At 33.9% G+C, this 16,581-nt stretch overlaps 1 protein-coding gene across 3 annotated transcripts in view; it reads left to right on the forward strand.

Annotated features, from left to right (window-relative positions):
• The window catches only part of LOC143229354 (diphosphoinositol polyphosphate phosphohydrolase 1-like), a 39,537-nt gene that overhangs the window by 20,722 nt on the left and 2,234 nt on the right, over positions 1–16,581 (forward strand). For all 3 annotated transcript variants that reach the window (XM_076461572.1, XM_076461570.1, XM_076461571.1), the window contains 2 exons: positions 3,973–4,128; positions 13,417–13,501. In XM_076461572.1, coding sequence (XP_076317687.1) covers positions 3,973–4,128; positions 13,417–13,501 — 241 coding nt within the window. The remainder of the gene's footprint in view (positions 1–3,972; positions 4,129–13,416; positions 13,502–16,581) is intronic.

Genomic DNA, 16,581 nt, shown 5'->3' on the forward strand with positions numbered 1-16,581 from the left:
TCTTAAGTAATTTCATAATATATCTGCCAGAATATTCTTTTTGTGTTCACTATCATCTGCGATCACTAGGTCTGTTCAACTCATCACTTTTTCTCTGTCACTTGTTCTATGGTAGATCAGCTGTACGTTTACAGTTCGATTCCCCTCGATAAATAGAATGCAGATAATATATTGTGTAGCTTTGCACTAAGAAACTATAAAAACTCTATAATGTTGTATACATGTATCCAGGTTTATAAAATTCAGATTGACTGTTTAGCTATTTTAGTTGAAAGTAGTTTTAACAACTCAGATATGGGATAGCTTGCGCTATTCTGCAGTAAAACCAGCGCTGTGTACAATACATTACCAAAACTGTTAGTGTGCCATATCCCCCATTTAAGAAAGTGAGCAACCAATGGAAGTCCATGTACTATAAGGAAATGAGTGCACTGATCTTCAAAGAAGAGTGGTTATTGGACTAATAATTGGAGTTATGGAAGTCCGTTTAGTCCACTTCATTGTTCTTAAATTGTTTGTAGCTAATGTGCTAAATATATAGTAAGTTATAGGATATGCTAGTGTAGAATATTGGAAGAGTCTTTAAAAATTCAGTACTTTTTGATCCATGAAAGCTTTAAAATATGTTGGAAAACCAGATTACATAAATGATATTACCCATATTGCCTATTACACTGATGAGAGTCAATTACATGTTAGCAGAAACAGATCAGAACTCTATGCTGCTATAGTTCATGGGTGGGTTCAGTAAAACCCATTAGCTGCTAATCACAGCTGGTATGCAAGGTTTCAGTTCTCATGGTGCCTTTATGTTAAATTTCAAGGATTCAAATCTTCTTTCAGCCTTCAAGTGCTCCAGAAGTCTTTGTGATTACTCAGTATTTCCAAATGTTAATGTTCTAATAACATCAGGTTTCTTAGTTATATGCGTAGTAATCACTCGACTGTATGTAACCACATCGCCAATAAAAATTGTTTTATGGTTTAGAAAGTGAAGGGTCATCACGCCCGTTTGGCTTCATTAATCTTGCAGTTAACAAACTGTTCTAACTTTGAGTAGTTGTTCCTTGATTATTACAATCTAGTGCATACCTTTTAATCGTGAAATATCATTCGAGAGCTGGTAAAGCAAGAAATAGTACATCCTTTCAGTCATTGATTTTAAAATCCAATAATTGTCTTAACTGCTGGTCTAGTAGTTAATACTAGCCTTACTTAATAGGAAGTATTTTTATTATGTACTTGGCCAACCATCAGAGCTGCCATTTGTCTCCTCTACAGATGATTCCTCTTGGAGAACTAGGTAAGTTCTTCCATAATCTCTGTCTGTATCAGCTGAGATGAAATGATAAAAAAAATTACTCTTCGTATTTCTAAATCATCAGTTTCAATTTCTGATTATTCGTCTAGCCAGTGCACAAGAGATTTATGAGAAATATGGCCTTAGCTTATCAATGTGTTTAATATGCTTATGTGCACCGTGGGTTAAACTATTGGCGAATGATATTAAAGGTGTGTCCAGTTAGAATTAAGTTGCTTCTGTGCTGGTGATACATACCAAAGCTATATGACAACCCTTCCTAGCTTTTCAGAAACTTAACCGCTCCAGGTGGTTAGGGGACTCGATTTGCGATCCTCAGATTACGGGCTCGAATTCCCCTTACTCTAAACATACTCGTCCCTTCAGCCGTGGGGGTGTTATAATTTGACAGTAAATCATTGGTAAAAGAATAGCCCAAGAGTTGGAGGTGCGTGGTGATGACTAGCTGCCTTTCGTCTGGTCATACACTGCTAAATTAGGGACGGCTAGCACAAATAACCCTCGTGTAGCTTTGCGCAAAAATTAAAAAACAAACAAACGCATCATGTACAAATAATATTTAAAAAAACGTACAAGAGATGCGTAAGAAACTTGTGTTACAGAACATTCATTTTATTTTGTAAAATACATTTTTTTTAAAGTTCGCTCTTAACGTAGGACTCCATGAGTAAACATGTTTGCAGATTGCACCACAAATACACAAATATTGTTTTGTGCAAATTGGTTATCGGTGCTCTGTTCACCAAGGGGAATGGAACCCCGTATTTTAGCGTTGTAAGTCCTTAAACTTACCACTGACCCACGGGGGCAAACGGGCACTGTTATAAAATGTGACTACTCTTTGTTAATATAAAGACATATATGGTTAGAAGGTTACGCCACTATCACAGCTATTATTTTACTTACTAATAACACGGGGGACTTAAGATTTATTTGTAGTTAAACACATATGGCTACCAGTGCTCTACCCACCACGGGTATCGAAACCTGGTTTTTAGCGTTGTAAGTCCGCAGACGTACCGCCCTGCCTTTGGGAGGTAAGAACTTTAAATTAGTGTTTACAAGTTCTGTTAATAAAAGCACAATGGTCTCCTGATGAATGAAGTGTACGGGTGGACTAATAAATGAAATAATCAGAATTAATTTGTAAAATGTATATATTACAAGGTATCACATCAAGTTTTCATCTAAGAAAACTGCATACTTATGTCGTATATTATACTCTCCTTCACATAGTACCGTTTAATGTGCTCTTTAAGTCAGCTTTTCTCGTAACTTTTCTATTGCATTAATTAACTTTTATTAAGATAAGGAGACGTGTTTGTGCTGTGCCATTTTTTCCGCGAGATTATGGCTATGTGTAATTAAAACATTATCACTGCTTCTGCATTACATGCTTCTAGTTTCTAGATAAAGAAACAAAGAAATTTTCATTTACTAGCAAGAAATTTTGGTTCTGGGCCAGGCAAATAATCATTAAAACACTAGTTTATAAAATAAAATTCACATAATCCAGTAATGAGCTATTAAAAGCGACATTGTTTTCAGAGGCTGAGAATGTACGATAGAACTAGTATTGAAGTATGCCTTTTGTGTTATATATCCCAAATGGAAAAGTTATGTATGTCCTGCTTTTCATGTGTATAAAGGTGATGAATAGTTTAGCTAATCCGCTGTAAAGTTTATTATTCATGTAGACTCACAAAAAGGTAGTGTATAGTTTACGGTATAGTGGGCTGATAACAAACTGTTCCAGTTGTATACAGTTTAGTTGTTTAATTGTATTTAGTTTGAATTCGTTTTCCGTCGTTTACGTTTAACAGTTTTGGGCACTTTGGACACTTGAATATTTATGCAAGCTCGCTCCGGGACTCAAATGGTTTGAATGTATATTTTTTCTTTCATTGAAACAATATATGCATTGCAAAAGGACAAAGTAGGAAGCTGAACGAGACAATAACCATTTTCAGTGGATATAAAATTGCGTGGTATACAAATCCCTTTAAGATGGCTCTTACAGTAAAGTTGGTAAGATAGAACGTAGTTTTGAAGGATTTTGAAAAATGCAATGCACATCTGGGAATTTTTTTATTACTTCATTGACTCTTTCTCTCCATCTGTCAAAAGTATTCCTGTTGTTTATACCTGTTTCATAAATATTTACATAATAAAACACGTTATTTTATAAATATAGACAAAATAAGAATAAATGCATCCAAGCTAAAGAAGTCGGTTTCCTTTCATCGCTGTATGTTTTTCATCTTCTACAGAGACCCGAAATGGTCAGGTAGTTATGGCGCTCGACTCGTAATCTGAGAATCACGGGTTCGAATCCCCGTCACAACATACATGCTCGCCCTTTCAGCCGTGGGAGCGTTATAATGTTAGGGTCAACTTATTAGTTGGTAAAATAGTAGTGCAAGATGTTAATCCAAGATGTTTAAGAAGCGGGTGTAATGCGTAGCATCGCTTATTACTTGTAAAAGCTGATTGTTTAATGCTGCGAGTTTCGTTGATAAATTGCAATGTTTATAATTAGTCTCGTATATCGTCGATCCTTGTTTTATATATCATTTCAAACACAATTTAATTTTATTCTTTTTTTTTGCAATTAAGGAAACAGCAACAACATTAAATTTATATTGTTTTAGGTATTGCTAGTGACCAGTGGTCGGGTTCCCGGGCAGTGGATAGTCCCAGGCGGTGGACTTGAACCTGACGAAGAACCAAGTATTGCAGCTATAAGAGAAGTCATGGAGGAGGCTGGTGTGCGAGGAACCTTAGGACGGTTTCTTGGAACCTTTGAGGTGATGTATAAGAGGTGTTTAAGTGCCTGATTTAATATCACTCAAATGTATCTGTAAATAAATATTAAAATACAAGTATGCGTTGCTGTGACACAAAACGAATCAGTTCACATTTCGCAAGACTGGTGTGAACTTCAGATTAGCAAATGTTAGGCTTTCACGAATTCTCAGTTACTCTGTATTCTTGCCTCGACCAACCATTACATGGATATCGCTATTTATAGCAGTTAAAACTTGTCTTATCAAGCATTCGTAATTCGAAGGTTTCTTGGAAGTATATTTTTAATACGAAAACACAACCACCCACTGGTAAACTTTACACCTTTTTCCATGTAATTAAGAGATTTAAGTCACAAACCAACTTATTATTCTTAGGTATTGTATATTTGACATTCATATATGTTGCCTTTTACGGTTTAAACATATTTAATTGGAACAAAAAGTTTCTAGCCTAGACAGAGTTATACATGTAAGGCGCGTATCAAATAACTATGCAATTCAAGATATTTGTGTTCTATAAAGTACGTTATCAAACATAATTTTATTAAATTTACATTGAGATTATTACCGAAAATACTGCCAACAGCAAATGTACCCAAATGATGAATCTGTGCATTTTAATTATTTTAATATATTGTTTTTATCATATTGTGATAACAACTAAAATTATCATTGACTATGAGGGTACCCATTTGGTGAATCAGTGCATTCTAATCACAATAAACAAGTGTTTGTTTTATGACATCGCATACTCCCAACTTAACAGGTATATTGAAATAACCATTTGGTTACTTTTTCGTTGTAATATTTCTAAATAGTTTGCTTTGATTAATAGATAATAATAATGTAATTCCTCCTCAACGGAAATTATGTTGCTTTGTTGTGCTTTGCTCGTGTTCTTATATTCATTTTATTCCGTAAGTTATTCTCGTATAATTTCCTTGGAGTTTTAAAGTTTGACCTCCCTCAATGGCACAGTGGTATGTCTGCGGACTTACATCGCTAAACACCTTTGTGGGAAGAGCACAGATAGTCTGTTGTTATTGACGTTTGTTATTACTGGTATTTCTCTCAGTGTAAAATTTTTCTGATTAACTTTTTTATAGTTTGAGGTTTGTTTTCGTATGATTTCATTGCATTACGATGTTTTCCTGATGTTGTTTCTCTCTTAAGTGAAATTTGTACCGGAACAGGTTTTTATTTTGTTTGATGTTTGTTTTGATGAGCTTTCCTTATAATCTGATGTTTATTTTGAAAATATTTTCTTGTATTATAGAATTTATTCTGATATTTTCTTCTTGAGTGAAGTTAGTTTCTTAACGGGTTTATTGTGATCTTTTAGTTTTATAGGGACCGGACTCTCACAGTAGGCGTCTGTGACTTGTTCGCTATAAATTTTATCAATGTACGGGCAACATACAATCCATTACTTTTAAAACAATGTGTGGAACTTTATCACTTTTATTTTCACTATCTTGTTTCCTCTCTATATCTGCACATATTTATAATACACGACAGAAAAATAGAAATATTTAGCTCGTTAGTAACAACAATACTATACATAACGAGAAAAACTTCGAAGCTTCTAGTAATATTACGTCAACAGTATTACAGAAGTCTAACACAACGGTTAAACTGCATAAACAAAGTATAACTTGTATAACGAAACTTGACATAATTATTGCTTTTAAAATAATTGACTTCTAACATTCTTATTATGAAACCCGAATAATAATTAAATCTCTAAATAAACTAAATAATATCTCTTAAACTGAATAGTCCTCCATATCCAACATTTGTTTTATTGGTTTTGAGACATTTTCTTTAGAGTCTGTTGTTTGTTTTAATAGGAACTTCTTGGAGTCTGAAGTTTGTTCTGATACGAATCCTGTGTAGTCAATAGATTCATTCTAATTTGAAGTTTGTTCTGATACGAATCCTGTGTAGTCAATAGATTCATTCTAATTTGAAGTTTATTTCAAAATGGTTTCTTTGTAACTTTAAACTTTGTTCACGTTACTCAATAGTTTTTATCTTCTCATGCAGTTTTTATTACTTTACTTTTTGTTTAAATTTGGTATTTCTTCCAATGCGTGTTTGTATAATCATTTTTATCTCTTTTCTAGCCTAAAATCTGTTTTTTAGATGGTATCGTATGATTCAAATTTGAATACATGTATTTTATACGATCTGCCTGTCTTTAAAGTAACATTCGTTCTGATACACTCTATTCATGGCAAGCAGTTTGTTTTTATATTTTGACAAGGTTTTTCTTTATTCTGTTATTTCCAAATGAAAAGTTCCACATTGATATTTGAGTAACTCTGTGAATTCTGTTTGTTTTGTTCAGAATTAAGCACAAAGCTACACAATGAGCTATTTGTGCTCTGCCCACCACGGATGTCGAAACCCGGTTTTTAGCGGTGCTATCCGCAGACATATCGCTGTGCCACTGGGGGGCTAACTTCGTGAAATGAAAATATTTGAAACAAGCAATTATTATATATACAATTTTATTTTGCTTGGATCTTTTTTTTTACTCTGGTTGCACCGCAATTCTCTTCCCTCCATGTGGTCATGATGCTTTGATTCGTACATACTTCTTTTAGCTATAAGGAATGTTTCACCCATGTAAGATATGCAGCAATATACTTGAGTTATAATTCTTGCATTTTCGTGTTCTTAATTATAGTAGAACCGATGTGACTTTGCTTGCAATAAAGACAGACAAATTTATAAACTATATTTGATGTTTGTAATGAAAAAATATGATGTTTATATCTGAATAAATACTGCGTGCAACATCCTGGTTTTAAAATATGCCTATGTTGTGCATGCATATTGCTGTATGAAGACAAAGAATATTTACGTTATATTATCGAAACTGAACCTCAGAAACAGAAAACTTTAAGTTTCATAGCAAAGCTTGTTTTATAGTTTAGTTTATTTGTAGTTAAGCACAAAGCTACATAATGGGCTGTCTGTACTCTCCCTGCCACGGGTATCGAAACCTAGTTTCTAGCGTTGTAAGTCCACAGACATACCGCTGTTTCCAAGAGTTGACGGTGGAAGGTGATGACTAGCTGCCTTCTCTCTAGTTTTTTTACTGTAGCGCAGATATTCGTCGTGTTGCTTTGCGCGAAATTGAAAACAAACAAACCATATATTGGTACATTTTGTATGTTTAAAAATAACTTTGTAGCATATATGTCTACAAATAGGAATCATTTTAAAACCAAGATGGAGTCTGCCGTGTTTATTCAGATCTAAGGATTACATTTCTTTGCGAACATCAAAGAAGTCCCTGTCTTAAAACATGGTATTATATTTTTCTCTTTTTACAAGCAAGATGTTAAATGAACAACACATTAACTCTTCCATTTTGTACAAAAGTTACAAGTTGATTTGCATGCAAAACTTTGTTACGAATTTAACGAAAACAAACGTTTAACATATTTTCCAATAATATTTCTCTGTAGTGAAGGAAGAAGGTTAATAAATATCTACCACTTTTTCTTCATTAATTTGTAAAGAGAGAAAATTCTGCAAACGAAAACATTTTTCCTCATTAATAAGACGTTTTTCAGTAAACGAAAGCAATACCTAGAAAGTACTCGATTAAATTTGAAATGATTTGACGAAATCAATAAAAAATTAATATTTCTCTTTCATTTTACATGAATTTAATTTTAATACAGAGAATTTTCTGAAACATATATTTAACAAAACGAATTGATTAATAAACAGTTCTGTATCGTTATAATCGTTTTAAAACAATGTACCTCGAGAATATGTATTAGATCATCTCGATAAAATTAATGATAGTTACAAGACCCTTATATTTTCAGTATTATTCATTTCGATAAGTTTTGCTGATTTATCAGTACTCTTCAATACTCGTTTTCTGACAGTTTTAGAGTTAATTCCATTTTATTTGCTTATTTATACTGTTCCAAATCGTTGACTATGTTTATTACTACATTTCTATTGCCCCAATTATCATGATGTTTAATTCTGGACAGCCAATCTTGGATAATGACGTGTTATTGAAGTGATTAAACTACAGGTTGTCCGAAAAGTCTGGAACCGTAAGCACTTAAACGAAATTTACAGTGTGTGTACCACATGCTGTTCTTGTAATTCGAAACAAGTTTGAACTAATAGCAGGGTTAAATCCACCCTCTCGTGCGCTGGTAGCACCATAATCAGTAATGTGTGTGAAATTAAAGAAAACTAAATCACCAATGGTTCCAAAAATTTTCGGGTACCCTGTTTTATGATATTTACATCTCTTGACCAAAGACAGAAGAGAAATTATAAATACTTTCTTTAAGAAATCGAATACAACTAATAAAGAGTTTTTGAGGTTTATTTTTAGCCCGAACACAATTCAACTGCGAAGGAATTCTTGTTGAAAGTTATTTGAAGAATAACACAAAGGGCTTGACGTAAAGTTAATATTGTTCCTTTTGGTTCACATGCTTACGATTTTTCAGTCTTATTTATTACCATATAAAAGTCTGAAAAGACCACAATGCATCTTGAGCTGGCAAAGAAACCCACTTTCTCCCTTCTTGTTAATTGCGGTTGTTGTTTGAGGTATGTAACCTTTCGCAACGTGACTTTAATGGCCTGTTTTAACAAAATTAGCATATTATAACATAAGCTATGAAGGACCGAAATGTTACCCTGTTTACAATTTGTTCTGTAGAACAGATAGATAAAATTAGCCACAGCTGTTGTATATATCAATGACTCAGTATTTTTAAATGTTGAAAAATAATTATGTCATATTGACTATTAAAATAACTAATATAACGATTTTTAATATAGTAGTAATTCAATTTCAAATTACTGTATACGGTCATATTTAGGAATGTATTTTCGGAATTAAAATTGGAACGTTGTGATTGATAAAATCAGTGATATATTTTGTTGTTAAACCTCAGAACGAAACAAATATTTCATCCAGTAATACTTTTACAATTGAGGATTTTGTATACAGCGTACCTTAGCTTGGCTTCTGTATTAAGTTGTAAATAGTGGGCTTGTTAGCTCGAAGTCCTTTCCAAAAAGATGTGAATAATGAAAGAAAAATTGTTTATTTTTAACTTCACCAACATATAACAAAATTTCCACAAAATTTCAGCGAATAAATCAAAATACCAAGCTAGTTGGGGAAGAAACAAATTACCTAAATATTCCAAACAACTGGCTCAGTAAGAAGTATATTAATGGATCATATATCGCGTATTTTATATTATAAATCGTACTAACTCTTTTTACCAGTCATTTGTTCATTATCCATATCTAGGGTATGGTTATAAATCAAGTTAGCTTTCATGTTGGGCTCGGCATGGCCACATGGTTAAGGCACTCGACTCGTAATCTGAGGGTCGCGGGTTCGAATCCCCATTACACCAAACATGCTCGCCCTTTCAGCCGTGGGGCGTTATAATGTGACGTTGAATCCCACTATTCGTTGGTAAAAGAGTAACACAACAGTTGGCGGTGGGTGGTTTTGACTAGCTGCCTTCCCTTTAGTCTTATACTGCTAAATTAGGGACGACTAGTGCAGATAGTCCTCGTGTAACTTTGCGCGAAATTAAAAAAACAACAGAACAAACAGCTTTCGTGTTAGTCACTTGCTGATAATCCATGTATAAAGTACGGTTATGAATTTTACTAACTCTTCTTCCAGTCATGTGTTCATTATAGCATGACCATTGAGTGGTTATGTTTGTAACAAGTTTTACATGGCGTTTTTTGTACGTTTGGAACCCAGAGTTTTATCTCTGTCACGTATCAAAAAATCTGAAGAAAATTTAAATCATTTTATGGAAATTGTCGTACATGAAAATTATCTGTTTAACCTCTTTACCCATGTTGTTTACAAGATTTGGTATACATTGGGTGGATGAGGATTGGATACTACAAACGAAAATGGAAAAGTATAAAAATAACATCCAATCTTGATGACACTTTGAAAAAAATTTTCTTTTGGTAGCTTACTAAACGTCCAGACTATCTTGATGACGTCATTAATATCGGAAATCTTGTTGGTTTATCGTACCTAGTTCAGTTAACCATGCTTTTTTTGCTATGCATTGTTTATTGTCTATATACAACAACAAAACATGAACTGGATATAGCAGTATTTTTTATATTTACCAGTTGAATATTTAAGGTGTCTTCAGCCATCACATAACCCCCTTTAATGGAATCATTTTCTCACAGTTAAGAAATATTAGAAATATGGGGTTTCAATACAAAATCAACGTGCAGAAGCTAGATTTCTTTCATTATTCCAATTTCAACTGAAACCATCAAAAGCTTTAAACTTTGAGATCAGGTTTCTAATGTCAATATTCCTACTGTCTGTTTCACAACGATAAAGTTTTACTGAATATGTCATGCTTTGACACGAGCTATGTCCATTTTCCATTCTGCCAAAAAAGGAAAAATGTATCCAAAGGTTAATACTCTTTTAAAATTCATTCAAGTGATCTAACAAGAATCTAAGGAATTTGCACAAAGCCAGTCTTCCGTTTTCTTTCAACTGTTTAAATTAAACAATTTGATTTGAAAGAACCAGCTTCATCCCTCTTACCCCTTCATTTGTCAGAATTCTCCTGTTGGTAAACTTCTGAGAGGATCAAGTACATTACCCAATAATGCTTCTACAGTTGAGTGTTTTATGTACATAGTATATCTTAGTTTGACTTCTGTATTAAAACGTAACAGTACGTTTGTCAGTACTAAAAGGAATTTACTGAAAGATTAATAATTAAGGAAGAGTTGTGATTTATGTTGTCTACCGGTGGATCAGTCGTAAATTTACAAACTTAAAATATTACAATACGGGGTTTGAATCCCTGCATTCGACGGAGTACAGATTGCTTAATGAATTTTGCAACATTGATTTCCTAAGGATCGATGAAGGGAAAAAAAGTAACGTTTCTCTTTTACAATTTCTTCGATTTTGCAGCTTTGCTGAATTATTTTCTAGAAGTTTCCAAAACCAAAATTGATATTTTTTTCCAAAAAAACTTAAATTCACATTCACGACGTCAAAATTTAGTTTTGTGTTTCAGTGTACGCAAGAAAAATATAAAAGTATAACTTCAGCTAATTTATATACAAAACTTTTCTAAAGCTAACGTTTGCTAAGTTTAAATATGTTATAAAGAAAAACAAATCGGGACCTTCGACACCAAATTCAATTTGGTGCCCTTTACTCTGAGTAGGCTTTGTTATTGGTGTTCAACGATCATGCTAGTAGGGTGTTATTATAAAGTTGTTTGTGAAAGTAATTTTGGTGTCTTCTTGGGTCATATAAAGGATTTTCTGAAGATCTTGGGATAAAGCGAGAATATGTAAATATCAAAAAGTTTACTTTTTTGGACTGATCGGTTAGTTAGCATTAAATTTAGAGAAAAACAATGATAAAGCATGGGGTTCGAGTCCCCGCAATGGACAGAACACAGATAGAAACGAACCGAATCCTTCGCCAGAACTTTATATTTGATAACTGTTCGCGTCCTATTAAATTTCATATATCAGTATATCATATTTCTTTGTTTATCTTTGAAATTGTGTTTTTATTTTAATTTCGCGCAAAGTTACAAGAGGACTGTTTGCGCTAGACGTCCATAATTTAGCAGTGTGAGACTAGAGAGAAGACAATTAGTCATCATCACCCACCGCTAACTCTTGGGTTACTCTTTTATCAACAAATAGTGGGATTGATCGTAACATTATAAGGTCTCCACTGTTGAAAGAACGTGAATGTTTGATTGACGGAAATTCGAACCTGCAACTCTTGGATTACGAGTCTAGTGCCTTGATTACCCGGCCATGCCGGGCCCCTTAAAAGTATATTATTTATGTAGTAAAAAATAAAATAAAAAAGCACAGAAATGTTCACACACATATTAAACGAACAGAAATTTCCCTAGCAAAGATGCTGAATGTTTACACCCACGATTACAATTCAGATTCTTTGTTTTAGGTTTAGTACAGCGAGAATAACAATGTTGAAATGGTTATATGCAGTCAGACGCCTCGTGACACCACATGCTAACCATGCCCAAACCACGAGACAGTGCAAAAACTTGCTTAGTTTAGTGTAGTACAAGTACCTTGGTTTAGTTATTGCATACAATATACAGACCTATTTATTAGTTCGTATATAGCACCCCTGGCACGTTGTTGTTTTGAGTTTCAAAAGAAATGGCCTTCAAACTTGGTTTACAGATTCTCATAAATTATGTATAATGTTATTAATAGCGATAATGCAAATTATCTTTGTGTTTATGGACCGAAACGTTGCGTGTGCACAGTTCACATATGTATATAGATCATGATTTGTTAAATAGCTTTTACTTTGTTTATTCTATTTTACTAAATATAAAATTAAAAACAAGACTACGTGATAAGTAGACTCTTGATGGATCACATCGCTTTAAAACCCCCAGTCGCTATTAGAGATAGTACTTAATGAGAATATTTTCTTTATAGTTTATTATCTTCTTATCGATAACTTATGATCAAAATTACCTCGATGATGAATATAGACAATATGATATACCATTTTAACTAGGGGTATTGCATAAGGTCAAAAAAACGGAAATTAGAATTTATTAATTCATCAGTTGAGTGTCCCAATAATGTTTTAAGAGGTACGAAGAGTTTAGAAGGTTAGAGTTAGTTATTAATGCGCACACTAAGAAAGTAAGGCAAAACTATCATCATATTATTATAATATATAATTACATAATTAACATATAAACCCTTTTAATCAGTATTCTCAATGAAACCATCATTAAAGAAATAATGAAATAAAAGTTAGTGTTTTTTTTATTAACTCTCATCTTAGAAAAATATCTTAAAATCGGAAGTGACACAATTATACACAGAATTATTATTGGCTTTAAAACTTCATTTTGTTATTTATGTAAAAACGGCTCGTTTGGGTTGAGAAAATATTTTACGTAGAGGAGCGAACAACGTTTCGACCTTCTTCGGTGTTCGTCAGGTTCTCTACAAGTGGGTTTTCTCGACATCACTGATTATCCATTTTATTATCGTTTTCATGTCGTTTATTTTAATGTCTTTTTTTTTCTTTCAAAAATGTACGATAGTTTTCTGTTTTTCAAAAACGTTTACCTAATAATATTTTTGCCACACCAGAGAAACATTAAATTCTGTATTCTGTTGTTTTGTGTTTGTTTTGGAAAAGAAAAACTACTAAGGCCATTTGGTTATAATTCTATTTTATTTGAACAGAATTCTGAGAGGAAACATAGAACCTCTGTGTACGTGTTACTTGTGACTGAAGAGCTCGAAGTCTGGGAAGAATCTCAAAGTAGGGGTAAGTTACGATATAAAAACTTTTTTCCGTTTACAGAAACGTATTTCATCAGATTCCATATATTTACTTCCTTGATCCGGATGGATTATCTATGGTAGCCACCCTTAATTTTGAAGTGGTAGACTAGAGGGAAGGCGGCTAGTCAACATCACCCACCGCCAACTCTTAGGCTACTCTTCTACCAACGAATACTGGGATTTACCGTCTCATTATAACGTCCTCACGGCTGGAAGGGCAAGCATGTTCGATGAGAAGGATTCGAATCCCGCAACCAGTAGATTACGATTCGAACGTTTTAAATAATATATAAAATTAATAATTAAACAGCCAAGCAAAACAAACTCAAAAGAAACGACTACGTTAAAAACATCAAATTCAAACCCGAGGTAGATGATGCTTATACGAACAAAAACAATCCCAAACAAAAGCACAGTTAAATTAAAGTCGCCTCACATTTTTTATCTCACACCATAACCACTACCCCACGGATCTTTTTAATTTGTCGAGTGTCTGTGGTTTTGTTTTAGCTTTTTTGTTGTTTTCATTTGTATACGTATTTGAATGGAGACGATTTTCGCGATTTTTTGAGTCAATAAAATTCTTGGTTGTTTTAAAAACACGCGAAAACGTTTTGTTTTCTGCTTCTCATGCACTTATCCGAAAATTTATTTTATTTTACTACAAATTGTATGTAGCAAATTGTATCTTGTACAAATTCCAAACAGTTTTATTGTATTGTATTCTTTTCTCAAAGTGACATGAAATTAAATCTTCAGTAGGCTTCTTTTCACGTGATTTTGTAATATACATGGGGAGATAGGCATAATAAATCGCGCCATAACAAGAAACAGATTTAGCAATTTATATTTATACCAGATATAGAAGCAAAAAGAAAGCAGTTAATAAATCAGTTAGGAAGTGAGTTGGTGGGTGGGTTGTTTTAGATCAAACTCACTTTGGGCTATCTGCTATGTCTTGTCGAACCCTGGATTTTAGCCTTATAAGGCCGTAGATTTACCGCTGTGCCATCGGGGGCTAACGAGTGAGACTTGGATAATTTAGTCCATAATGGCCGAAGTCCAATTTTACATAAATTACCGCGACTTTCCTATCAATTAATATAGAACTATGCTAGAGAACAATATAGTTCATAATATACTAATCCCACTTCTACCTACAGGTGAGTGAGTTTCTAAAGACACAATTCTGATTGCGTATGCTTCTCTAGACCTATATAGTGTTTATGACACAATACATAATATGAAAAGTTGTACGTGTAGCGTCAATAGATTGAGAATGGAAATGTTCCGAATAATGGACAATAGAAAGCAGTAAGAGACATGTGGTTCTCTCTCGGTATTAAAGCAAAAATAATGTTATGGATAAGGAATACTCAGAAATATTCATTCGTCTTTTTTAAACTATAAATATAATTATTTTCTGAAGATCTTTGAGCGTCTGTCTTGATTATGTTTTGTCTGTGATAGGACATTGTCTTTTAGCGATTCAGAAAATAAAAAGCAATATGAATATTAGAGGCAAACATTTTATAGACTATTTTAGCATTTATACATCTTGCAAGCTGAGTCTCATTAATAATTCATAAGTATCTTTATCAATATACATACCGATAATTTGGTATTACAAATGAAATTATCCTTCTTGTTGATTTAAGCACAAAGCTACACAAATTGATATCTGTACTCTGCCCCTCATTGTATCGAAATTCCGGGTTATAGCGTTGCAAGTCCGCAGACATACCGCTGTGTCGCTAGGAGGGGTCTAAATATTTAATTCAGTACATATCGAGCAATAAATGGACAATCGTAATTTATTTTGTCATCAGAATTGTGCATATTAGTGATAAGAAAATCTGAGAACTAGTAGTAGCCTTCTTCCCCATCATGGCCTGGCATGGCCAAGCGCGTAAGGCGTGCTACTCGTAATCCGAGGGTCGCGGGTTCGCGCCCGCGTCGCGCTAAACATGCTCGCCCTCCCAGCCGTGGGGGTGTATAATGTTACGGTCAATCCCACTATTTGTTGGTAAAAGAGTAGCCCAAGAGTTGGCGGTGGGTGGTGATGACTAGCTGCCTTCCCTCTAGTCTTACACTGCTAAATTAGGGACGGCTAGCACAGATAGCCCTCGAGTAGTTTTGTGCGAAATTCCAAAAAAAAAAAAATCTTCCCTATCAATAACTCTGAACAAACTCAGACTTGTCGTAAGGATGAATTGTAATTTTATGAACAAAACTGTTAATACCCTTTATCCTCCACAATAACTAGCTATTAAAAATACTGAATCTTAATTATAAAAATAATAGTTAAACAAACCATTTAAAAAAAAATCAAGGTTAAACCAAAGCACAACAAAGCTTCTGACGACTTTGTGATGTAAATATTGCGCAAAGCTGCACGAACCTAGTGTACTAGTGAAAGTCAGCTAGTCATTAGCACCCAGCGCTAACTCTTGGGCTACTCTTTTACCAAAGAATAGGAGCTTTGGCCGTTACATTATATTTTTCCCATCCGAACAAAAGTTCGAGCATGTGTGATGGGACGCAGATTGTGAGTCAAGATCCTTCAGCACCTTGGCATGCCTGGCCTTGCTACCTCTTGGTTTACTCTTTTAACGAATAGTAGAATTGTTCATAGCATTATAACGCCTCTACGGGTTAAACGGCAAGGATGTTTGGTGTGACGAGGGTTTCGAACTCATGACCCTCAGATTATTAGCCAAGCATCCTACCTACCTGGCCATGCCGTGACTTCTCGGTGTGTTAATTACATCTCGCGTATTTATTTCTTAATTTTTGTGGTTATAGCCTACAGTGATCCAGGTACCGTATGAGATTCGGTATATGATCACTTATTTTTGACCTCCCCCTCCCCAGAGGCACAGTGGTATGCTTCCGGATTCACACCGTTAAAAACCGGGTTTCGATACTCGTGGTGGGCAGAGCACAAATAGTCCTTTGTGTAGCCTTGTGCTTAATTCCAAACAAGCAAAAACATATTTTTTTTAGTATAAAAGTAATGAAACGTTACTCTAAGTTACTGTAAATGTTTGGCATGAAAATGTT

This window comes from Tachypleus tridentatus, chromosome 10 (genome assembly GCF_004210375.1).
Source record: "Tachypleus tridentatus isolate NWPU-2018 chromosome 10, ASM421037v1, whole genome shotgun sequence".
NCBI lineage: Eukaryota > Metazoa > Arthropoda > Merostomata > Xiphosura > Limulidae > Tachypleus > Tachypleus tridentatus.